Raw genomic sequence first — 22,487 nt, 5'->3', positions numbered from 1 at the left:
TGATCCAGTGGTTAAGACTTCATCATCCACTGCAGGGGGTGCAAGTTTGATCCCTGGTTGGGGAGCTAAAATCCCACATCCCTCGTGGTCAAAAAACCAAAACATAAAACAGAGACAGTGTTGTAACAAATTCAATAAACACTTTAAAAATGGCCCAAATAAAAAATAATCTTAAAAGATAAATAAGTAAATTTAGGTAGGAAGAATTCTCTTTCAATTATCTGTTTAAAATCAATACTTGAACACGGTTCAGGGAAATCTTTTGCTACGATGCACTTCTCAACTAGAAGCACATTGCCCCCAGGAGGCATTTGCCAATGTCTGGGGACATTTTTAATTGTCACATCCAGGGAGTGCTATCGACATCTAGTGGGTAGAGGCCAAGGATGCAGATTAACAGACTACGAGGTAAAAGACAGCCCATCACAGTAAAGAAGCCTCTGACCCTAAATAAAAATAGTGCCTGCAGCAATGTGTGATAGGGGCACTCTGATACACTCACATTTTTTCCATCAATGTGCTTATGTAAAACTAATATTCCAAATTTACTGTCTTTGCCAGAAATAAGAAAGATTTTTCATTTCCTGAAAAATCAAATGTTTAAAATTGTTCCTCTGAATAGTTATTTTAGCAAAATCTATTTATAAAGTCTTAGAGAAATGAGAAATTATTTTGAAGTTTTGTAGTGAATTTGAGATTAAAAATATGCTAAGTCGCTTCAGTTGTATCTGACTTTTTGCAGCCCTATGGATGGTAGCCCACCAGGCTCCTCTGTCCATGGGACTCTCCAGGCAAAAATACTGGAGGGGGTTGTCATGCCCTCCTCCAGGGGATCTTCCTGATCCAGGTATTGAACTCATGTCTCTCATGTCTCCTGCATTGGCAGGTAGGTTCTTTACTGCTAGCGCCACCTGGGAAGCCCCGAAATATACTCCCTGTATATATTATTAAAGAATATTGAGGGAAAAAAAGAATATTGGGACTTCCTTGGTGGTCCAATGGCTAAGACTTCCAGCTTCCAACGCTGGGGGCCTGGGTTCAACCTCTGGTCAGGGAACTAGATCCCACATGCCACACCTATGACCCAGTGCATCCAAGTAAATAATTTTTTTTTTTTTAAGGAAAGAGTGTTTCCTGGCTGCTGGCCATTGCGTCTTTCTGTGTCATAAGCTCAGGCAAAACATTCAAAGCTGACAAAATAACATCAGGATTGCTTTGCAAATCTCTGTATTAACAGCTCACTTTATGCAGACACTTTCCAAAGCAAGTTCCTCAGCACTATTGTTGAGAAGCTTCTGATGGGTCTGCCCTTGACATGTCCCACAGCCTCCTCCCAGGAAACACTATTTCCAAAGTAATTTTTAAAATTATTAACTACTTAAATCAAGTATTATTATAAACAATAAACACTAAAGGAACACTTATTGATCATGAAATGAGCACTCGAATCCAGTTAACAGTAAACGTTGCTGCAAAAAGAATGACATTTCACTAAATAAGTCTGCTAAATGAATAAGGAATTGTGAGCATTCATATATCTCATTTCTCCTTTCATGGTATTAATTACCTCTACTAGAAAAAAAAAATGGTGTTAATATGATCATTTAGCCACCATTTAGAATTAGACTTCTTATGTCAGAGTCAATGATATAGTTCAGTTCAGTTCAGTTGCTCAGTCGTGTCCAACTCTTTGCAACCCCATGAATTGCAGCACGCCAGGCCTCCCTGTCCATCACCAACTCCCAGAGTTCACTCAAACTCACGTCCATCAAGTTGGTGATGTCATCCAGCCATCTCATCCTCTGTTGTCCCCTTCTCCTCCTGCCCCCAATCCCTCCTAGCATCAGAGTCTTTTCCAATGAGTCAACCCTTCTCATGAGGTGGCCAAAGTACTGGAGTTCCAGGTTTATCATCAGTCCTGGCTAGAAAGATGTTTTCCTCCAGGGAGGCAAGGCTCGGCCAAGAATCAGTGGCTCCACAACTCTCAAAAAGCTGACTGTGACTCAAACCCAGGAAGGTTTTACTTCACCACCAATGACACAGCATGGTCTCCACCATAGTAAAACTAACGAGTCCAAGAAAATGTAAGATTTGTGTGTCATCCCTTTAGACTGTTCTGTGAAGAACATCCTATCCTTCAAATGCCTAAACTCAGACGGCTCACAAAAGATTACTTGAGTTATAGTTTAACTCCTGCCTTATAGTTCTTTCCCCAAAGGCATTTTGTGCTTCATAGTCCTGTACTTTTCCTAGTCCCAAATCACACAGGGAAAAAACAGTTTTGGCTCCTGATGCATCTCCAAGCTCGATTTCTGTCTCTTTGTGTAACTTTGATCAGTTCAGACATTTGTCAGTGTCCGTACACATCCTCATTTATAGACTGTTGCCGGGGATGGAGGCTCGATATTTAAAGTCAACAAGAAGAGCCTGCGTGTTCTCTGAAACTTCATCTGTGTGTGTGTGAAGAAAAATATTAAGACTTTTACAGAAGGTGGGTGGGGAGGAGAGACTGTGAAAGGGAAAGGAAGAAAGAAAAAAGAAGGACCGGGAAGAGAGAGGGAGAGGCGGGTGGGGAGGTTGCTGTGTAACTGCTAAGATTGCAGACAGAAATAGCATGCAACCACCGTGAGCAGAAGCGACTCAGTAACCAGGACCAAACTGTATTCACTTCCATTCATCAGTTTCTCTGGGAAGGAAATGACATCTCGTCCTGTCTTCCTCTACATCTTGATTTTTGGAAAATTTTGTAAGTATACTCAGCATTTAATTTTGTCTACCTTAGGATTTTATGAAATAATCAAAAGGACAAATGTTGATTACTGACATGTATGCTTTTTAGATACAAATGCTTTTTTCTGGTAAAACTGTCATCTCACTTCAGAAGGATTCTTCGGAATACATTTCTGGTATTTACATTAAAAGCTGAAATACTGACATTCCGTGTAAATCTATGCTTCATAACAATCAATTGGTATAGTTGACGTTAACATTTGTTTCATAAGTCATGGTATATTTCAAGAGGAGCGGTGCTTAAAGAGATTGTGTTCAAGGAATGTGCCCAATGACACATCCTGGGATGTTCTGTTGTTTGCTCCTGGTTCCTGAGTGTTTGCAATGCTTTTTTACCTTAGCCTTTTGTGATTTGTATCATAGGTTTGCCTCCTCACAGAGAGATGCTTTCAGAAAACTCCTTTTTTATTTAGCAAGGTTTCTCACTATTCCCGAGAAGAAAAACAAGGCAAAGTAGAAAGCAGTGAAAACCGCAGACACACGAGGAGCCCAGATGGACAGTTTACTTTTGTTATCATGACAGTTTTTTTGCTTCCTCTCTGTATACATTGTTTTCAAAACAAATCTATTTTTTAATGAAAAGAAAGAGCTATTCTGCATTAAACTTTATTTAAACTATATTAGGTAAACAGAAATAAAATGTTTTCCTTCTTGAGTAATACATGATGAGAAAAGTCAAAGCAAATTGAGAAAGAAAACTTTCTAGGTCCCTTTCATACCTTCTGGATTCACAAGCATGTTTACATTGCTCTGTCTCTTAAAAGTTTGCAGAAATTTATTGACCCTAAGACACTGTACTGAGGAATGCCCCAAAGTGTATTTCAGTTGTAACTTTCCCAATCCTGATGGAATACTCTGCACGCAAGTGATTTTTTTCCTTTATCTCCAGTCTTCCTGACCTCTTAGTACACCTCACTTTGACGGTCAAAGATGGAAGATAGTGTGAAACCAAGAAAATGATTCCAAATCCTGGAGAAACATGATAGTTCCTAGCTTTCTCCATCTCTGATCTTACTGCTGTCATTGCCATTTTTTAACTAGAGAGTGAAAAGTCAAATTGCACACCACCACCAAAAACTGGGTGGTTTTAGTATAATCCAAGTGTTGTGGATATTTGCAAGCAACAGCCTCATAAATCCATAATATATTTTGCCATCTCCTCTCTCATTTCAATGAAATGAGCAGGTTAAATAAGCCAAAGGAATACTTCCAAATAGGCATTCTAGTATGAGGTATTCAAGGAAATTCAGGGCAAGTTGAGAAGCAATTTGGCTAGTGTGTTACCAGTCATGTGGTAAAAATGTTCTATGTTTAGTAAAAAAGAAAAGTTCTATGTTCTTTTGTCAATAGAAAATTATTTTCATGAGCAAAAAATAGGTAATAGTGATGAAGACAATAATTGTCAAAACCCTCCAACTTTTTAAATTTATCTTTGGATTTTTAAAATAATGTTGATAATGCACTGTGAATACTTGAGAATGCCAAGTCCTCCTCCCTCCATGCCCTCCAGAAGCAGAATTGGGCAAGTAGGACTCCTGGATACATGCCCTCCATACAGTGGGCAGGCTGGAGGGCATTTGACAGGGGCCCCCAACCCAGCAACCCACACCCATGACTCACCTGTTGGCTTATCCCATCACCAAGCCCTACCAAAGAGAGGATTTCCTGGGCATATAGCAAAAGAAGTCAACCACATAAGGACAACATCTAAAATCTCCTTAACTAACCCCATGGTTGTTGCTGGTGGTTTGTTTACTAACATTATCTCCTGTTGCCTGGGAAAGATAGTGTGCTGCCATGAAAGACTTAAGGTTCTTGACAGAAGCACCCTGTATGAGCTTTATAACTGTCCACAAGGACTTACCCTCTGAGCCTTAGTGAAATGGCAATAAAGTCTTATGCCCTCTCTACCTCCCAGAGCCCCTCTGTTTCATTCTTTATTGCATACATTACCTCCTTGGATCTTCACAACAACTCGATCAGGTAGATGTAATTAAGCACGTGAGCAAGGCAAGACCAAGGACATTCATTACCTTGTCAGAAGGCTCAACCTAATAAATCCCAAAGTTTGAATGCTTTCATTGTCTACACTCTTTCTCCTAGACCATGAATGTTCTCGGTAGAGATAATGTGTATAATAAGGGGACTTTGAAAACTGAAAGCCCCTTATAGACCTAAGCAATTGTTAGTCACCCTTTTACTCAAAAATGTTTATTGAATGCCAGTTACTTTAATAAACAATAAGACTAAAGGATGGCTACCACATGATCCCTCCTCTAAAAGGTTGGAGTGGAGAAGAAAAGGGTATCTAGGATCACCAAGTTCTGAGACAAGGGCAAAAACCTAGGTGTGCACAGTAGGAGGTGGGGTGGGAAGGTGACATGAAGATTCAGAAAAGATTTCCTTTTATCCTTGAGAAATTTTTATTCTTAAAAATTTCCTCTGTCTATGGTCTAATTAACTGTATCTTACAATGTTAATTTCTCAGTTTTGATAATGTACTGTGGTTATATATGATTCCATTAGGCAAAGCTAGGTCAAGGATCTATGGGACCTCTTGCAGTATTCTGCAACATTTTGTGAGTCTAAAATTAAAAGTTACAGAATGATCCTCTGGGAGAATTGTATCCTAAAAAGTCCTTATCCACAGTGTTTTACTGTTACTTAAACAATATCATCAAGCAAAAAGCAATCATTTTGCTTAACACTTTGGATAGGCAGAGAATAAATAAGGAAATAGGAAATAAAAGGCCCCAAATATGAACTTGATCCACTTTAGTATTTTGCCAAGGACTGACCCAGCTGGGAAGGTCCTCACTTTTAGATTTCAAGTGAATACGTACAAGATGACCTGATCTTTGTTGTGGGTCCTGGCACTGGCATATCTTCTAGCAACTGTCTCTTCTAACCACAAAGAAGGGGCAGGAGGTTTTCTGAACTAATAGTTGGTACACGAAAAACAGACCATTAGCACACAAGAAAAGGGAATACTGGCATATTTATCTACCTCCAAAAGATGGAGAAAAATTTTTCCAAATGCAGGCTACAGAAATCTCTAACTGTTCACCTTACTTTTTTTTAAGGTTGCTAACAATTTCATATTGTTCTTAATTAGGAATTTGGAATCACATCTTTATGTCTCAAACAGAAAGAAAATTAACAAGTCTGTGCAAATGCAGCACCATGATCTGTATGAAAAGAAACAAATGATTACATCTGGGAGCTAAATCATTTCGCAAGCTTAATTCCACACATTGGGCGGACTTGTTAAACTGAAATGGCTGGAGTTGTATGTTCTATTTAGGCTTAATTTTTGTCCTTAAAAAAAAGAATTTGTATTATGTAATTTTTAGGTGGAATAGCATTATAATTCAACATCTGTATACACTACAGAGTGGTCACAACTCCAAGTCTAGTTACCACAACTGCAAGTCTAGATTGACCCATCCGTTACCACTGAGCCACTTCACTCACTCCATTTCACTCTCCCTGCCACCCCCTTCCCTTCTGGTAACCATTAATCTAATCTCTGTATCTATGAATTTGTTTTTGTCTTATTTCGTTTGTTTGTTTTGTTTTTTTTCAATTCCCAATATAATGAAATCATACGGTATTTGACTTTCTCCATCTGACTTATTTACTTAGCATGCTGCTAAGTACTGCTAAGTAGCTTCAGTCATGTCCAACTCTGTGCAATCCCAGAGACGGCAGCCCACCAGGCTCCCCCGTCCCTGGGATTCTCCAGGCAAGAACACTGGAGTGGTTTGCCATTTCCTTCTCCAATGCATGAAAGTGAAAAATGAAAGTGAAGTCACTCAGTCGTGTCCAACTCCTAGCGACCACATGGACTGCAGCCTACCAGGCTCCTCCATCCATGGGATTTGCCAGGCAAGAGTACTGGAATGCGTAGCACATAGTAAATGCTCTGTTCCAGGGCAAAAAATCGTAATTAAAGGGCTTATTTCCTATAGGATTAGCATAATGCCCTCCAAATCCATCCATGCTGTCTCCCATGGCAGGATTGCATTGTTTTTTTATGGATTAATAGTGTCCACTATGGGGGTTTCCCTGGTGGCTCAACAATAAAGAATCCACCTGACAATGCAGGAGATCCAGGTTTGATCCCCGGGTCTGGATGATCCCCTGGAGAAGGGAATGGCAACCCTCTCCAGTATTCTTGCCTGGGAAATCCCATGGAGAAAGAAGCCTGGCAGGCTACAGACACAGGGTCACAAAAAAATTAGACACACTTAGCATCTAAACAACAACAGTATCCATTATGGACCTATATCCCATCTTCTTCATACATTCATCCATCAGTGAATAAGATCTGCATTCAGTTCAGTTTAGTTCAGTCGCTCAGTCGTGTCCAACTCTTTGCAACTCCACAAATTGCAGCACGTCAGGCCTCCCTGTCCATTACCAACTCCCGGAGTTTACTCAAACTCATGTTCATCGAGTCGATGATGCCATCCAGCCATCTCATCCTCTGTTGTCCTCCTGCCCCCAATCCCTCCCAGCATCAGAGTTTTTTCCAATGAGTCAACTCTTCTCATGAGGTGGCCAAAGTACTGGAGTTTCAGCTTCAGCATCAGTCCTTCCAATGAACACCCAGGACTGATCTCCTTTAGGATGGACTGGTTGGATCTCCTTGCAGTCCAAGGGACTCTCAAGAGTCTTCTCCAACACCACAGTTCAAAAGCATCAATTCTTTGGTGCTCAGCTTTCTTCACAGTCCAACTCTCACATCCATAGACTTTACTTACTGTAAGGAAATTGAAACAGTAATCAAAAATCTCCCAACAAACAAACTGTACCCATTTATACCATTTGAATGTCAAGTTCTATATGATTGTGGTTATGGATGTGGTGGTTATATACATGGTGTTATATACACTGCCAGTTATTAAGAGCTTTCCATGGACCACAAACTGTGCTAAATGCTTATGAACATGATCTGACTTTATCCCTATAACAACCTTAAGAGATTTTCTCACGTTACAAATAGGAAACAGAAAATGTGAAATACTAAGTTGCAAGCCTGGCATCACTCCTTAGTAAGTGTTGCAAAAGAGATTTCAATCCAAGTTTGTGTCCTCGAACATCCTATGCTAGTAAAACATGATTCAAGCTCAACATGTTAAAGCTCAACATCTGAGAATCAAAAGAGACCTGAACAGATCCCCTGATCTAACCCACTGGGTTTTTTTTTTAAGACTGATTTGTTTATTTATTGGCTGTGCTGGGTCTTCTTTGCTGTGCAAGCTTTCTCTAGTTGCAGCGAACAGGGGCTACTCTTTGCTGTGGTGTGCAGGCTTCTCATTGTGGTGGCTTCTCTGGTAGCAGAGCACGGGCTCTAGGCATGGAGGTTTCAGTAGTTGCAACACTCAGGTTCAGTAGTTGTGGCTTGTGGGCTTAGTTGCTCCATGGCATGTGGAATCTTCCTGCACTAGAGTTTGAACCCATGTCCCCTGCATTGCAAGGTGGAGTCTTAACCACTGCACCTCCAGGGAAGGCCTAGCCCATGGTCTTCAGATGCATTAGCTATTTCTCTATTTTACTGATTAAGTAATAGAGAAATATGGACCAGCCCATAGTCACAGAACTGGTAAATCCAAACAAAAACAAAGTTTCCACTAAAGCAAGGTTATCCCCATCCCAGGAGTCTGAAAAATCCATGCTCTGTATTTGTGCATCTCCTCCTGTTGGCCAGTACCATCTGCTTTGCAGACACTTCCAATTAAGCACCAAGAATTTATGGATGAGGAAAGGTGTGGAAATAACTTGAATGAATAGAACACTACACTCAACCTGTATTGATTCCAGGATTTTGCTTTGAAAGCACTTTTGCTGATAGCGCATGTCACAGAGATTTATACACAGGGAGAACCAATCCATAGTGACGTAATTCTCATCTTAGCCCACCTCTCCCACCCGCTGGATGTTTTCTGCCTTCGTTGTCTGCACAACCACAGCAGCTTATTCCCTGTTTTACCTACTGTGGCCCAACACCCTCTCATCATCTTCAAATCTGCGCCTCTACCCATCATACTGATCAGATCAACAAGGCGGCATCACTGAAACCAAAAGCTCTTTCCTTCTTTGGAATAAAATGAGGGTGAGTTGTGAGCATTTAAAATTTAGGTTTTATTCTCTATCACAGCCAAGATAAATGTTGAATGGAAATTTTAAAAGAACAGCATAAATTGGGATCTCTGGTTATTTGTGTTAGAAATTGACATTTTCCTACAAAATCATTGTATTTTATAATAATTTGGAGATTTGATTTTCTGCTAAATTTATTTTATAATTGTTTCATTATTACCTGAATTAACTAGAACCAAAGAAGTCAATGTTTTTTTGGGCTTCACAGGTGGCTCAGTGGGAAAAGAATCCACCTGCAATGCAGGAGAGAAAGGAGATGTGGGTTCCATCCGTGGGTTGGGAAGAGCCCCTGGAGGAGGGCATGGCAACCCACTCCAGTATTCTTGCCTGGAGAATCCCATAGACAGAGGAGCCTGCGGGCTACAGTCCATGGGGTTGCACGGAATCGGGCACAACTGAAGTGACTGAGCATGCATGCAAAGAGTCAGACACAACTGAGCATGCACCCCCCCCACACACACACACCCCTTATTTCTTAATTCTTCTCTAATAACGAATATGTTGTTGTTTTTTTAATATTCAGTGCTCTCAAAAAAAGTAAGGATTATTTTGGGGGAAGGGGACCCTTGGCTTCTCCACTGGCTGTTCCAGGCCATGTAGAGCCCTGGCCTCTGGTCACTATGCCAGCTCCTCTCTCCACATCTCTGCCCACCACCTACATTGGCCCAAGAGCTCAAGTTCTCATTCTATGATGAAGAACACACAGATATCTCTCCTTAACCCATCTCCAAACTCAAATTCCAGGTTCACCTTTAGTCAAGGTGCCCAAGTGATTAGCCTCAAAATGGGACAGCAGATAATCTGTTGCATTCTCTAATCATAAGATTCACCCTTTTTAGAAGGCAGTTGAGATTTTCTTTTATTTTTTAAAATTAGTGTATAATTGTTTTACAATGTTGTATTAGTTTCTGCTGTACAACAAAGTGAATCAGCCATAGGTATATCTGGGCTTCCCAACTGGCACTAGAGGTAAAAAACCTGGCTGTCAATGCATGAGACATGAAACACGGATTTGATCCTTAGATCGGGAAGATCCCCAGGAGGAGGGCATGGAAACCCACTCCAGTATTCTTGCCTGGAGAGCCTCATGGACAGAAGAGCCTGGCGGGTTACAGTCCATGAAATCGCAAAGAGTCAAACATGACTAAAGCAACTTAGCACAACACATACATATATTCCCTCCTTTGGAGGCTTCTTCCCACCCCTGATTTCCACCCCTCTAAGTCAAAGGCAGCTGAGACTTTATTTTTTAGTAGCAATGTATACATATTTATTCCTTGTTTTTTTCAGTTGAGATTGAAATCATTTTTCTGTTTTTGGTAGAGAGTTGAGTGTGTGCTTGACCTGGGTGGCCACACAGTTACATGAGCTAATTCATTGATAAAAACATTTCGTTGGACTATTTTTCTCCTGACAGTTTGTTCTCCTGATTCTTACCTCATTCATGTAAAGTAACATTACATGAAATCTCTTTTTCTGCCTCCAGCAGTCTGAGTCTCCAGTGAATTGCAATTTGATTGAACAGTTTCCTCATATCTCTCAAGTACTTTTTTAATTTGTTTCACATAATTAGACTTTTTGAGTTCAAAGGAGATGTAAAGCTCATATCGTACAACGCCCTCATTTTCATGTAAGAAGAAACCGAGCCTAGATAACTGTGCTCTCTTTTATTTCCGCTTTCTTATCTTTTACTCGCTTTTAAAAGTATGCCTCCAATTTCATATGTAGGACAGGATGGGCAAGAAAAATCAGCAGGGTAAAGCATCACCTTTAAATAGAAAGAAGCTAAACCACAGTTATTAAATTACATTTATTACCCACCAAAATCCTAGCCTCAAAAATTAAGATTTGCAAATACATTGATCTTGCATTATCGTGTGTCACACTTCCACACACCTGCCTCGCAGATAAACATTTTAAACCATTCTCTTCACCAAGGAGAGACTGGACAGAGGAGAGAAGGTTCTAAGGACGCCTTCCCAAGTCCATGCTTGTCGTCAGGTCCAACTTTAAAGGAAACGGCTTTTCAAATTGTCAGAGGAAATTCAGAGCCCGTAGATGTGTCCGCTCTCCACATCCCTCACTCCCATGCTATTCTCCAGACGGCTATAAGATGCATCGTTTTCATCACATGCCATGCAGATGAGTGAATGTGGCTGTCGGGGCATCCTCATGAAGCACAGGAGGCCTCCTGCCTGTGCTGCAGGCCACGTGAGACTGATGGCTCTGCAGGAGTGCAGGAGGAAACCATCCACGTCCCAGGAGAGGTTGGTATGCGATCAGAACCTCAGTTCTTCTCACTTCAAGACAGACATTTCCTAGTCTCCATACAGTAAGTGCCCCACATATGAACAAGTTCCTTTCCAAGAGCCTGTTCGTTAAGTCCAATTTGTTCAAGTCCCACAAAGTTAGCCTAGATACCCAACTAACACAATTGGCTATATGGTACTGAACTGTAAAAGGTTTATGATACTTTTCACACGAATAATACATAAAAGACAAACACAAAAAATAAAGAAAACATTTTTAATCTTACAGTACAGTATCTTGAAGTGTACAGTAGTACAGTACAACAGCTAGCACGCAGGAGCTGGCATCGAGTGAACAGGCGAGAAGAGTTACTGAGTGGAGGAGGGAGATGAGGTGGGATAAAGTAGAACTGGGAGAAGGCGATGGCACCCCACTCCAGTACTCTTGCCTGGAAAATCCCATGGATGGAGGAGCCTGGTAGGCTGCAGTCCACGGGCTCGTGAAGAGTCAGACACGACTGAGCGACTTCACTTTCACTTTTCATTTTCATGCATTGGAGAAGGAAATGGCAACCCACTCCAGTGTTCTTGCCTGGAGAATCCCAGGGACAGGGAAGCCTGGTGGGCTGCCGTCTATGAGGTGGCACAGAGTCAGACACGACTGAAGCGACTTAGCAGCAGCAGCAGCAGCATAGTAGAACTGAAGGACCATCAGCAATAGGATATGGAGGGCAAGCTGCAATGTCACTCATGCCTGACACTGATGGAACACATGTTTGCATCTTTGAAAGTTCACAACTTGAAGATTCGTTTGCAGGGAACTTAATCTATTATCCTCAAATAGCCTGGGCACCAATGCTTATGTGTTTAATCCTTCTCACAATCCCTTCCTTCTCCCTACCCCAAAATACCATGTCTTCTGTCTCTGTATCTGTTCTGAGGCTGATGCTGGAGGGGGAGAGGGAGGGGGCGCAGTGGAGACTCTGTTCCTAAGGACACAGGCCCCTGAACTTCCTTTCCTCCTGCCCCCTCCCCCCGCCCCCACAGCCCACACACCATCTCCCGAGATGGAGTCGTGTGATGAAGTCGGTTTTCCAACTTCATGGAGCATGAAAGGACGCTTACAGAAGTCCTGCAATGCACCTTCACTGTTGCGTGATGCTCCCCGCAGGTATTAATATCAACAATTCATGGTTCAGTAGCAAATAAACCCCATACAAGTAGTAAGCTCTTGACTCCCAGACCAGTCCAACATTCTGTTTATCATGTAGGGTGAGATTGTCTTCGTATTTTGGCTCCAGGCATCGAGAGATAAAGTGAAAATTAAGCAAGTCTCCTCAGGCACTTTCCCACTTCCTGCAAGTTCTCCGTGCTCACTTCCTCCTCCTTCTCATCCCTCCCAGTGGAATCTCAGCAGCATCTCCACTCTGGCCTCTGGGTGGCCCAGATACTAATTCCCAGTCCTAACCAACCAGTTCCTCCTTCTCTCTTTTTTTATGTGAACTTTTGTCTCTATTCCTCAGACTCACCACACCTCCTGACAAAATTTACACTAGAGATTTTGGTCACAAACCTTGCAACCGGAATCCTTATTTCTACCCACCTTTTCTCCCAAAGATTCTCCTCACAAATTCGTCCTTTCATAGAGGACAACTGCCTATTAAACACACTCTATGCACATTATACCTTATCCTTCCAACCTCATTCCACCGTTACCCAGATTCATGGAGATTTTTGGCTTTTCGTTGTTGTGTTAGTCTTTCAGTCGTGTCAAACTCTTTGTGACTCTGTGGACTGTAGCCCGTCAGGCTCCTCTATCCATGGAATTTTCCAGGCAAGAATACTGGGGTGGGTTGCCATTCCCTTCTCCAGGGAGTCTTCTTGACCCAGGAATCAAACCCAAGCTAATTCTGCATTATTTAGGAAGATGGTTCCAATACCTCATCCTCCCAGTGTAAGAAACTTATGATCTTGCAAATTTCTGTAGTTGTAGTCATTTCAACAGAGATAGCTTTCTTTACAGATTTGAAATTGAAATGTTACAGACCTAGATATACAAATGGACATGAATTGACAAACTGTGAACAAAATTTGTAAATGTATATGCCTGGATCTACTGGGAGAAGTCAGAGAAGCTGAGAGAGGCTTTTTTGGAAGCCTTTATCCAGCACACATACTGCAAGTACTGATTAATGAAATAACTGATCAAATTCTCAGGCGCATGGAGCCCTGAGAACACCAATCACACTCCCATTGCGTTCACTTGCAAAGCCTCTGATCCTCGCCTTTCCTTTTTATCCTTTTCTCTCACTCTCTGCTGCTTACTCCAGCCTTTTGATATTTTAATAGGTTTTTCCCAGAGCAGGCTGGAAATGTTTGACTCATTTTCGATGGTCCAAAAGATTTGCCATTTTTACTTCCTGCATTGTGGCTGATTTGTTGGAAATTGCAAAACTGCCTTGTGGTTTATAAATGTTCTGCTTTCTCACACATTTCAAATTAAGACAAGAAGACATCAGTGGTCATGCTGTAAGTTTTCTGGACCTCCACTTAACCCCCTCTTTGTGTTAACATCAGGAGAAGTGGCTGGTTTGGCTAGGCTAAATATAGATTTTTACTTCTGCCTTTCTGATTGCAGTCCTTGCCCCTGAACTTCTAAGCTCACAGCACAACAGTTAATGCTTCCTGGAAGAAGGATAGTTTTTGTTTTTTCAATAACTTTTGGGGGCAACTGAGCATCCATCGCTAATGTTGACCTGGAATAACATGGCAACTCATTTGTCCATCAAGTTCATTTTAATTAAAAAAAAAAAACACCTGTACAAATCATTTTGTAATGCTGCTGGCTCCTGGGCATCTTTTTTCAAGATTCCTAAGCTAGTTTATGCAGCAGATTTTTATTATCTCATGGTCCATTATCCACACAAAGATATTAATAGATGTATTCCCTTCCCTCCAAGAGTTCAGAATATAAGACATAATGTATATATTGTAGACATGCATAGACATGAGCTAGAATTATTAAATTAAAATGATAACAGACAGGTTAAGGCCAAACCAGTTATTATTACTATATCCTGTCAACACTCTATCTGTAGAATAGTCATCGTGAATGCCTGAATTGATAAATGGAGAATGAATCTGGTACTGATCAAAAATGGAATTTAACAAGGCTGGAGTTATGGAGGAATCAAAGAAAGAATGATGGCGTGTGGTATTGAATTAAAATAAATAGTGTTTGCAGACAGAGACCAAGCCCTCAGATAAAAGAACTCAGTGAAACCACCTAGCTGGCCATGATGCAGAGGCAGGAGGGACAAGATACAGTGGATATGTGTTGGTGATGATGTTCAGTTCAGTTCTGTTCAGTCGCTCAATCGCGTCCGACTCTTTGCGACCCCGTGAATCGCAGCACGCCAGGCCTCCCTGTTCATCACCAACTCCCGGAGTTCACTCAGACTCAAGTCCATCGAGTCAGTGATGCCATCCAGCCATCTCATCCTCTGTCATCCCCTTCTCCTCCTGCCCCCAATCCCTCCCAGCATCAGAGTCTTTTCCAATGACTCAACTCTTCGCATGAGGTGCCAAAGTACTAGAGTTTCAGCTTTAGCATCATTCCTTCTAAAGAACACCCAGCGCTGATCTCCTTCAGAATGGACTGGTAATGATGTTAGTGTAACCCTTATAAATCCATTATGGACTTTCCTGGTTGTTGTTGTTATTCAGTCACTGAGTCCCTTCTGACTTTGCAACCCCATGGGCTGTAGCCTGCCAGGCTCCTTTGTCCATGGAATTTCTCAAGCAAAAATACAGGACTGGGTAGCCATTTCCTCCTCCAGGGGAGCTTCCCAACCAAGAGATCGTACCCATGTCTCCTGCACAGGCAAGTGGATTCTTTACCACTGAGCCACCTGGGAAGTAGTTAAGACTCCATGCTCCCACTGCAGGGTGCACAACATCCATCCCTGGTCAAGGAAGATCCCACATACCGCCTGGCCAAATAATAATATTAATAAAGTCATTTTTTATAAAGCTCTTATATATGGCACAGTCCCAGAATGGGCTCATATCTAAAGACACTCATCTAGAATCAAGCACAGTCTGTCTGCCTCATATGGCCAGGGAAGGGTGAAAAAAAAGGAATAACCAACAAGACAGCATATTTGGATAAATGCTAAAAGCATGGAGCATTTGACAAGCGAGAATTATAAACACAAAACATCAATAGTTTGAAGTAATAATTACAATGACATGTATTAGTAAAATAAGAACTCTTGAGAATGTTCAAAATATATAATATGAAATATTTAGCTGTATTTCCACCACTGTTAAGCGGATGCAGGGAAGACACATATTTACTCCCACTTTCAAGAAACTTCGAAAGATAAAAGAACATATGTATGCATGTGTGTAACTGAGTCACTTTGCTGCACAGCAGACATTGACACAACACTGTAAATCAGCTATACTTCAATTATAAAAATTTTTCAATTAAAGAAAAATCAGGATTTGCAAAATTTTCATAATGGTAGCAGATAATGTTATTCACTTTACCAGAGGGGTATCTTCGTTTGTTAGATTTTTTTACATGTGTGCATGCATGCTCGGGCATGTCGACTCTTTGCGACCCTGTGGACCTCTCCAAGCTTCTCTGTCCGTGGGATTTTCTAGGCAAGAATAGTGGAGTGGGTTGCCATTTCCTCCTCCAGATTTTCCATGTCTCTCCATTGGCAGGCGGATTCTTTACCACTGAGTCACTTGGGAAGCTTGGTAGTTTTTTTTAATCACCCAAAAATGTGCCCACCTATTCGGATTCTATCTCAAATATCATGACTCAAAACTCTACGCTCTTTCTGGTACTATTCCTCCCACTCTTCCATTCTGTGGCCCAGATCAGCTATTCTTATTTCACTTACCTTTTCTGTTATTTTTGTTTTCAATGTCTTTTACCTACATTTTATTTAATGCTTTCTTTTCTTGTGGCTCTAACCAACATGAATCACAATACTATAGATAAAACCACCAAAACAGAGAAGTGTTACTCAAATAGTGACAAATCCCAAATCATTGTGTTGGTCTATTAACTGTCTTCCAGAAATTCTTTCTGACAGAATGTCTAAACAGCAGAGTTTGTGATAAATAAGAGGAACAAAGAGGAGTCTGGTGTGACGATCCCATCCTACCTAGAAGCTGCACCATCACAAGCACACATGTCTAATGAGTCCCCAGGAACCTACTTTTTAAATTCATTCTGAGGAAACTTTCAAATTTTTAATATGATTCATAGTGTGCTTAGAGACATGAAATGTGCTAGGCCAAAGTTGCCATATTCTGATGATTAACATGAATTATTTATAATTGCTGAAGTTGTAATTAGAGTCAGTTACAGTACTGAAGTTATGGTTAAATGATAAACACTTGGAAGTGTTGTCTAATTAAATCTTCCTATGAACCATGAAGGGCGATGGATCCTCCCCTCCCCAGAGAAGGAACTCAGTCTCAGAGAGACTTGTGGAATTGCCAAGATCACAGGCTCCTAAGTGCTTAATGCAGGATGTGAATTCATGTTTATCTGAGTTCTTTCCACTTGCCATACAAATACTAAAATCATGGTGCATCGTTATGTATACTGTCTCTCATTTTATAGGACAGATGAGCAAACTGACCATGCAAGGTGAACTCAATCCAGATCTCCCACTTGCTGCTTCTGGGGGAAGAGGTCAAGGCAGGGCAGGAACAGGTGGAGAGTGGGTGGGGCCAGGCCTGGGAAACTAGGAGAAAGTGGGGTCTTAAGAGGAGGGCAGGAGGACAGGCTGGGAGATGAAGTTGGAGGATATCCTTGGATACAGACTGTGAGTCTCAGTGAGCCGCACTCAAAAATGACTTTGGACTTAGGGCATCAGCAATTGGAAGGAGGTTTTGAACACAATGAAATAGCTATCTTTCCTTAAGAATTAACTCTGGCAACTTACCCAAAATAATCTAGAGTGTGAGGAGCTGAAAGGAAGCCCCAAAGGAGTGTGGCTGTTGCTCTTCATCACTAGAGAGGAAGAGGCTACAACAAGTCAAGTCAGCTGCTTTCCTAGAACCTGAGTACGTTTTCAGTATATTTTCTCCCTGACTAGTGCCGAATAAATATACCTATGAAATATACAAAATACATGTGGAATGCAATACAACAGTTTTGTCTAGTACCCTGACTGCAACAGGACTGGCCAGTTTGACACTGCACTCCACAAACATGCAACTCCCATCTCTACTTCTCCTTCCCAAAGAAGCCTTAGTATCTAGTCTGTATTGATGACACTTTCAACTTCTCCTGTGCTCTCTTGTTACTAACCCATCTGTTAACTTCTGGGTCCAATTTGCAAACAAGCAATAGATAGAAACACAACAGAAAACATTATTAACAAAGATGCATACAATGATGGAAAGTAGGTGGACAAAGTATCCAAATAAAGGGTCATTTAAATCAAAGAGAAAGTACTGACCAGCTAGAGGTACAATCTGTCTTCTTCAATCAATAAGTAACTTTGCCAGTCAGAGTTGTTACTAAGAATCAGTCCAGTCAATAAACTTTAGACTTTACTCAGCAGCTGCAACCTCCCAACAGTGGAGGAAAAGCATATATATAATTTTAAATATTGTGTTAATAAGTCCAAAACCTAGTATCTATAAGAGCATAATTTTACTCTATTTTAACACATTTACATTTTAATCAATAACACTCTCCATGTAAGTTTGAGGCACTTATAGGTATACATTCATGACTTTATTTCTTGGTCATTCCTTTAGAAAGTGCACAGTAAGGATAGGGTAAAATGGTGCTGAATATTTAAGGTGCATCATTGGAAATGCATCAAGATACTTTCAACCCTCAGCACATTTTTAATCTCCCTAAAAATTGCAGAACCATGGTCATAACTAGAGAAATAGCTTGCCCAGAACACCTTTGAAGTCAGAATACATTATATCATTCTTGAAGGTATTAATAATTATTAACTCAAGTACTGAACTAAAAGAGATACATGAATGAAAATAGGCTCTTTTTTGCAAATACATTATATAAAAACCATGCTAATGGCTTCTAACATGATAAGAAATGCTTTAACCACAGGTCACAGAAAACTGAAAAAAATAGTTTTCAATACATTTATGAAAAGACAAGTGATTCACCTTCAGTTGGACCAAGTAATGTCTTTTCATTGAATAAATTACTTTCTGGTCTAAATTAAATGTGCATCTGGAAACTCTATTAACTCTTTAAAAATAACATAGAAAATTATATTCATTCTGGAGTTACAATATTGGTTTACTAAATGGGGTTTACAGTGGTAGACTGAAAGAACTTCATGCATACATAATGTGTAAAGTTTTATTTCTTGTTTCACCCCAAAAGTAAATCCCATGTCAATTTAATCTCTTGTCATTTAGAGAAACCTAGCTAACCTAGGAAAATAAGTTTTTATTCATTCAGTTAATACACATGTATATTCTAGATTCTAAATCCAAACTCTCTTTAGGATTTTCTCTATCATTTGATAACAAACTACAGCTATGGTAAAAACAGTATTATGCTACTACCAGTTTTACTGAAAAGCTAGTCCTAATCTAAAAATATTTCTCTCTTTATCCCTTTCTTCTTTAATTTTCTATTTCCTCCCTTTCCCTCCTTGCCCTAACAACAACAACAACAAAACAGCTAAGACTCCTTAGTATGATGGTTCCACAGACAAAATGTAGACCTCAGAGTTGCTAGGTGTCTGTAAAGGGCTCAAGTCCTTTGAGAAACAAAGACCAATATAGTCAGACTTTCTGCTGACTGTACTAGGATCAGACCCAGGAGGCTTTGGGGATTTTTCATAACTGGAGGTTTGTACACTTTTTCACTGCCTTCATCCAATTCCCCCTTCCTATACCCACCCCCCCCCCAACTCTCCACCTCTGATAACCACAATTCTGATCTTTTTTTTTTTTTATGCATTTGTTCATTTGATTGTGTTTGAAGCATAACTGACCTAAAACACAGTGTTAGTTTCTGGTACAAAACATAGTGTTTTGATATTCCTGTATATTACAAAATTATCACCACAATAAGTCTAGTTAGGTTATGTCACTATACAAAGATGTCACATAACTGTTGACTTTATTCTCCACACTGTGCATTTTATACTGGTGACTCATTTATTTTACAACTGGAAGTTTGTGGCTCTTAATCTCTCTCTTCTATTTCTTTCCTTCCTTACCACCTGGTTGTTCTCTGTATCTATAACTCTGTTTCTGTTTTGTTATGTTTGTTCCTTTGTTTATTTTTTAGATTCCACATATAAATGAAATCATACTGCATGTCTTTCCCCGTCCAATTTACTTCACTCAGCTTAATACCCTCAAGGTTCATCCATGTTGTCACAAATGCAAGCTTTCATGCTTCTTTAGGGTTAAATTGTATTCTATTATATGTATGTACAGAGAAGGCAATGGCACCCCACTCCAGTACTCTTGCCTGGAAAATCCCATGGATGGAGGAGCCTGGTAGGCTGCAGTCCATGGGGTCGCTAAGAGTCAGACACGACTGAGCAACTTCACTTTCACTTTTCACTTTCATGCACTGGAAAAGGAAATGGCAACCCACTCCAGCGTTCTTGCCTTGAGAACCCCAGGGACAGGGGAGCCTTGTGGGCTGCCGTCTCTGGGGTCGCACAGAGTCGGACACGACTGAAGCGACTTAGCAGCAGCAGCAGCAGCAGCATATGTATGTACAACATCTTCTTTATCCATTCTTCTATTTATGGGCACTGAGGTTGCTTCCAATGAACATAGGAGTGCACTTTTGTAATTAATGTTTTCATTTTCTTCAGATAAATACCCAAGAGTGGATCATATGGTAGTTCTATTTTTAATTTTTTTTAAGAATCTCCATACTATTTTCCAAAGTGGCTACACCAATTTATATGGACGGGGACAGGACGTCCTCTTTTGGAGGGTGGGGCTTAGGCCAGAAGAGGAGGGGCTTAGACCGGAAGGGGAGGAGCCTAAGGCTGGAAGGGGCCAAGGCCAGGGGCTAGGGCTGCTGCTGCTGCTCCTGCTAAGTTGCTTCAGTCGTGTCCGGCTCTGTGCGACCTCATAGATGGCAGCCCAGCAGGCTCCCTCGTCCCTGGGATTCTCCAGGCAAGAACACTTGAGTGGGTTGCCATTTCCTTCTCCAGTGCTGAAAGTAAAAGTGAAGTCGATCAGTTGTGTCCAACTCGTAGCAACCTCAAGGACTGTAGCCTACCAGGCTCCTCCGCCCATGGGATTTTCCAGGCAAGAGTACTGGAGTGGGATGCCATTGCCTTCTCCAAGGGGCTAGGTCTAGGGCTTTCCTTAGGGTCAGGGCATTAGGGTTAGAGGTTGAAGGGCACACCAACAGTGCATGAGGGTTCCCTTTTCTCCACATCCTCACCAACACTTCTATTGTTTGTCTTTTTAATGATTGCCATTCTGTCAGATGTGAGGTGAATATCTGTGGTTTTCAATTATATTTCCTTATTAATTAGTGACTTTTGACACCTTTTCCTATGTCAGCCATCTGTATGTCATCTTTTCGGGAAAATGTCTATTCAGGTACTTTACCCATTTTAGTCAGGTTTTTTTTTTGATGTTGAGCTGTAGGAGATCTTTGTATATTTTGAATAACCCCTTATCAGGTATCTCATATAAAAATATCTTCTTCCTTTCCATAATTTTTGGAAATTATGCCTTTTTGCTTTGTTGATGATTTCCTTCAATGTGCAAAAGTTTTTAGTTTAATATAGTTCCATATGTTTATTTTGCTTTTGTTTCTCTCGCCTGAGGAAGCACATCCAAAAAAATTATTAAGATCGATGTCAAAGAACTTAATGCTTATGGTTTCTTCTACAAGTTTTATGGTTTAATGTCTTACCTTTAAGTCTATAATTCGTTTTCAGTTTATTTTTGTGTGTGGTGTGGCAGAGTTCTGCAGTTTGATTCTTTGGCATGGAGCTTCTACTTTCCCCAGAACCACTTATTGAAGAGGCTATCTTTTCCCTAGTATATAATCTTGTTTCCTTTGTTGTAGACTAATTAACTATATAAGTGTGGATTCATTTCTGGGCTCTGTATTCTGTTCCATTGATCTTTGTGTCTTTGGGCTTCCAACCTATACACTGGTCTAGTGAGCTGGGTGCAGATGGGCAGCTCAGCAGGCAGCCACTCAGAGTCAGCCCAGGTGACAAGAGCAATCTCCAAGTATGACCAGAGAAAAGAAAATTAATCTTTCCTCACTGCTTAACCTGGCGACCTGAATTAGCAGCCACTTCACATCATATGCTTCACTCTTAATTTGAGATGGCAGGGTGGACAGAAATAGGAAGACGGGCAGTCAGTACAAAAAACGAAGTACCCACAGTTGCCAATGTCCATTCGAACTCAATCATGGTGGGTTTGAGAATGGGAGAGCTCTACAAAAGATTAAGAGGAGTATATTAACTCATTCCTGATAGACATTTATAAGAGAAGAAGAGAGGCATAAGCAACGTTTACTTGGTATTAGAGAGACTCTTCGGAGAAGGCAATGGCACCCTACTCCAGTACTCTTTCCTGGAAAATCCCATGGACGGAGGAGCCTGGTGGGCTGCAGTCCATGGAGTCTCGAAGAGTCAGACACGACTGAGCGACTTCCCTTTCACTTTTCACTTTCATGCATTGGAGAAGGAAGTGGCAACCCACTCCAGTGTTCTTGCCTAGAGAATCCCAAGGACAGGGGAGCCTGGTGGGCTGCCGTCCATGGGGTCACACAGAGTCGGACACGACTGAAGCTACTTAGCAGCAGCAGCAGCAGAGAGACTCTTAGCATCCAAGTGGACCACATGTGACTCTTATCATCTCAGTCAATATTCATCCTAGCTGCTTACAAGTTCATGGGTTGTACAGTATAAATTCTATTAAATATATGTTTAGAACAATTGTTAGTTACAATAGAAATTACCTGGAAATTAAGACCAATGGGCTAAAGAAGGGAAATTCACACTTAGTATATGTGACTTCTTTCTCATCCATTAGCTTCATCTAATCACACCAAAAACCCTGAGAAGGAGTTTCACTATTCCCTGCTTTCTGGAAGAGGAAACTGAGAAGTGACAAAATATACTTAGAGTCCACAGGGCACAATGGGAACTCCCGCCCCACGGCAACCATGCATAAACTGCACTGGGCTTGTAGGCACGGTGTAGGGACCAAGCCTCAGGGAGTGCTGTGGCCTGTGGTTGCAGTAACTTCAAGAAA

At 41.0% G+C, this 22,487-nt stretch overlaps 1 protein-coding gene across 5 annotated transcripts in view; it reads left to right on the top strand.

The window, feature by feature from the left end:
- Window positions 1-2,416: 2,416 nt before the first annotated feature.
- Window positions 2,417-22,487, top strand: part of RXFP1 (relaxin family peptide receptor 1) — a 128,366-nt gene continuing 108,295 nt past the window's right edge. For 2 of the 5 annotated variants that reach the window (XM_061384325.1, XM_061384323.1), the window contains exon 1: window positions 2,418-2,746. In XM_061384325.1, coding sequence (XP_061240309.1) covers window positions 2,698-2,746 — 49 coding nt within the window. In that variant the 5' untranslated portion in view covers window positions 2,418-2,697. Of the gene's footprint in view, window positions 2,747-22,487 lie in introns of all 5 variants that reach the window. The other 3 variants (XM_061384327.1, XM_061384324.1, XM_061384326.1) reach the window with 2 other exon arrangements.

Source organism: Bos javanicus, chromosome 17, assembly GCF_032452875.1.
Source record: "Bos javanicus breed banteng chromosome 17, ARS-OSU_banteng_1.0, whole genome shotgun sequence".
Lineage (NCBI taxonomy): Eukaryota > Metazoa > Chordata > Mammalia > Artiodactyla > Bovidae > Bos > Bos javanicus.
The sequence above is the reverse complement of the archived record's forward strand: the minus strand, read 5'-3'. Positions and strand labels throughout refer to the sequence as shown.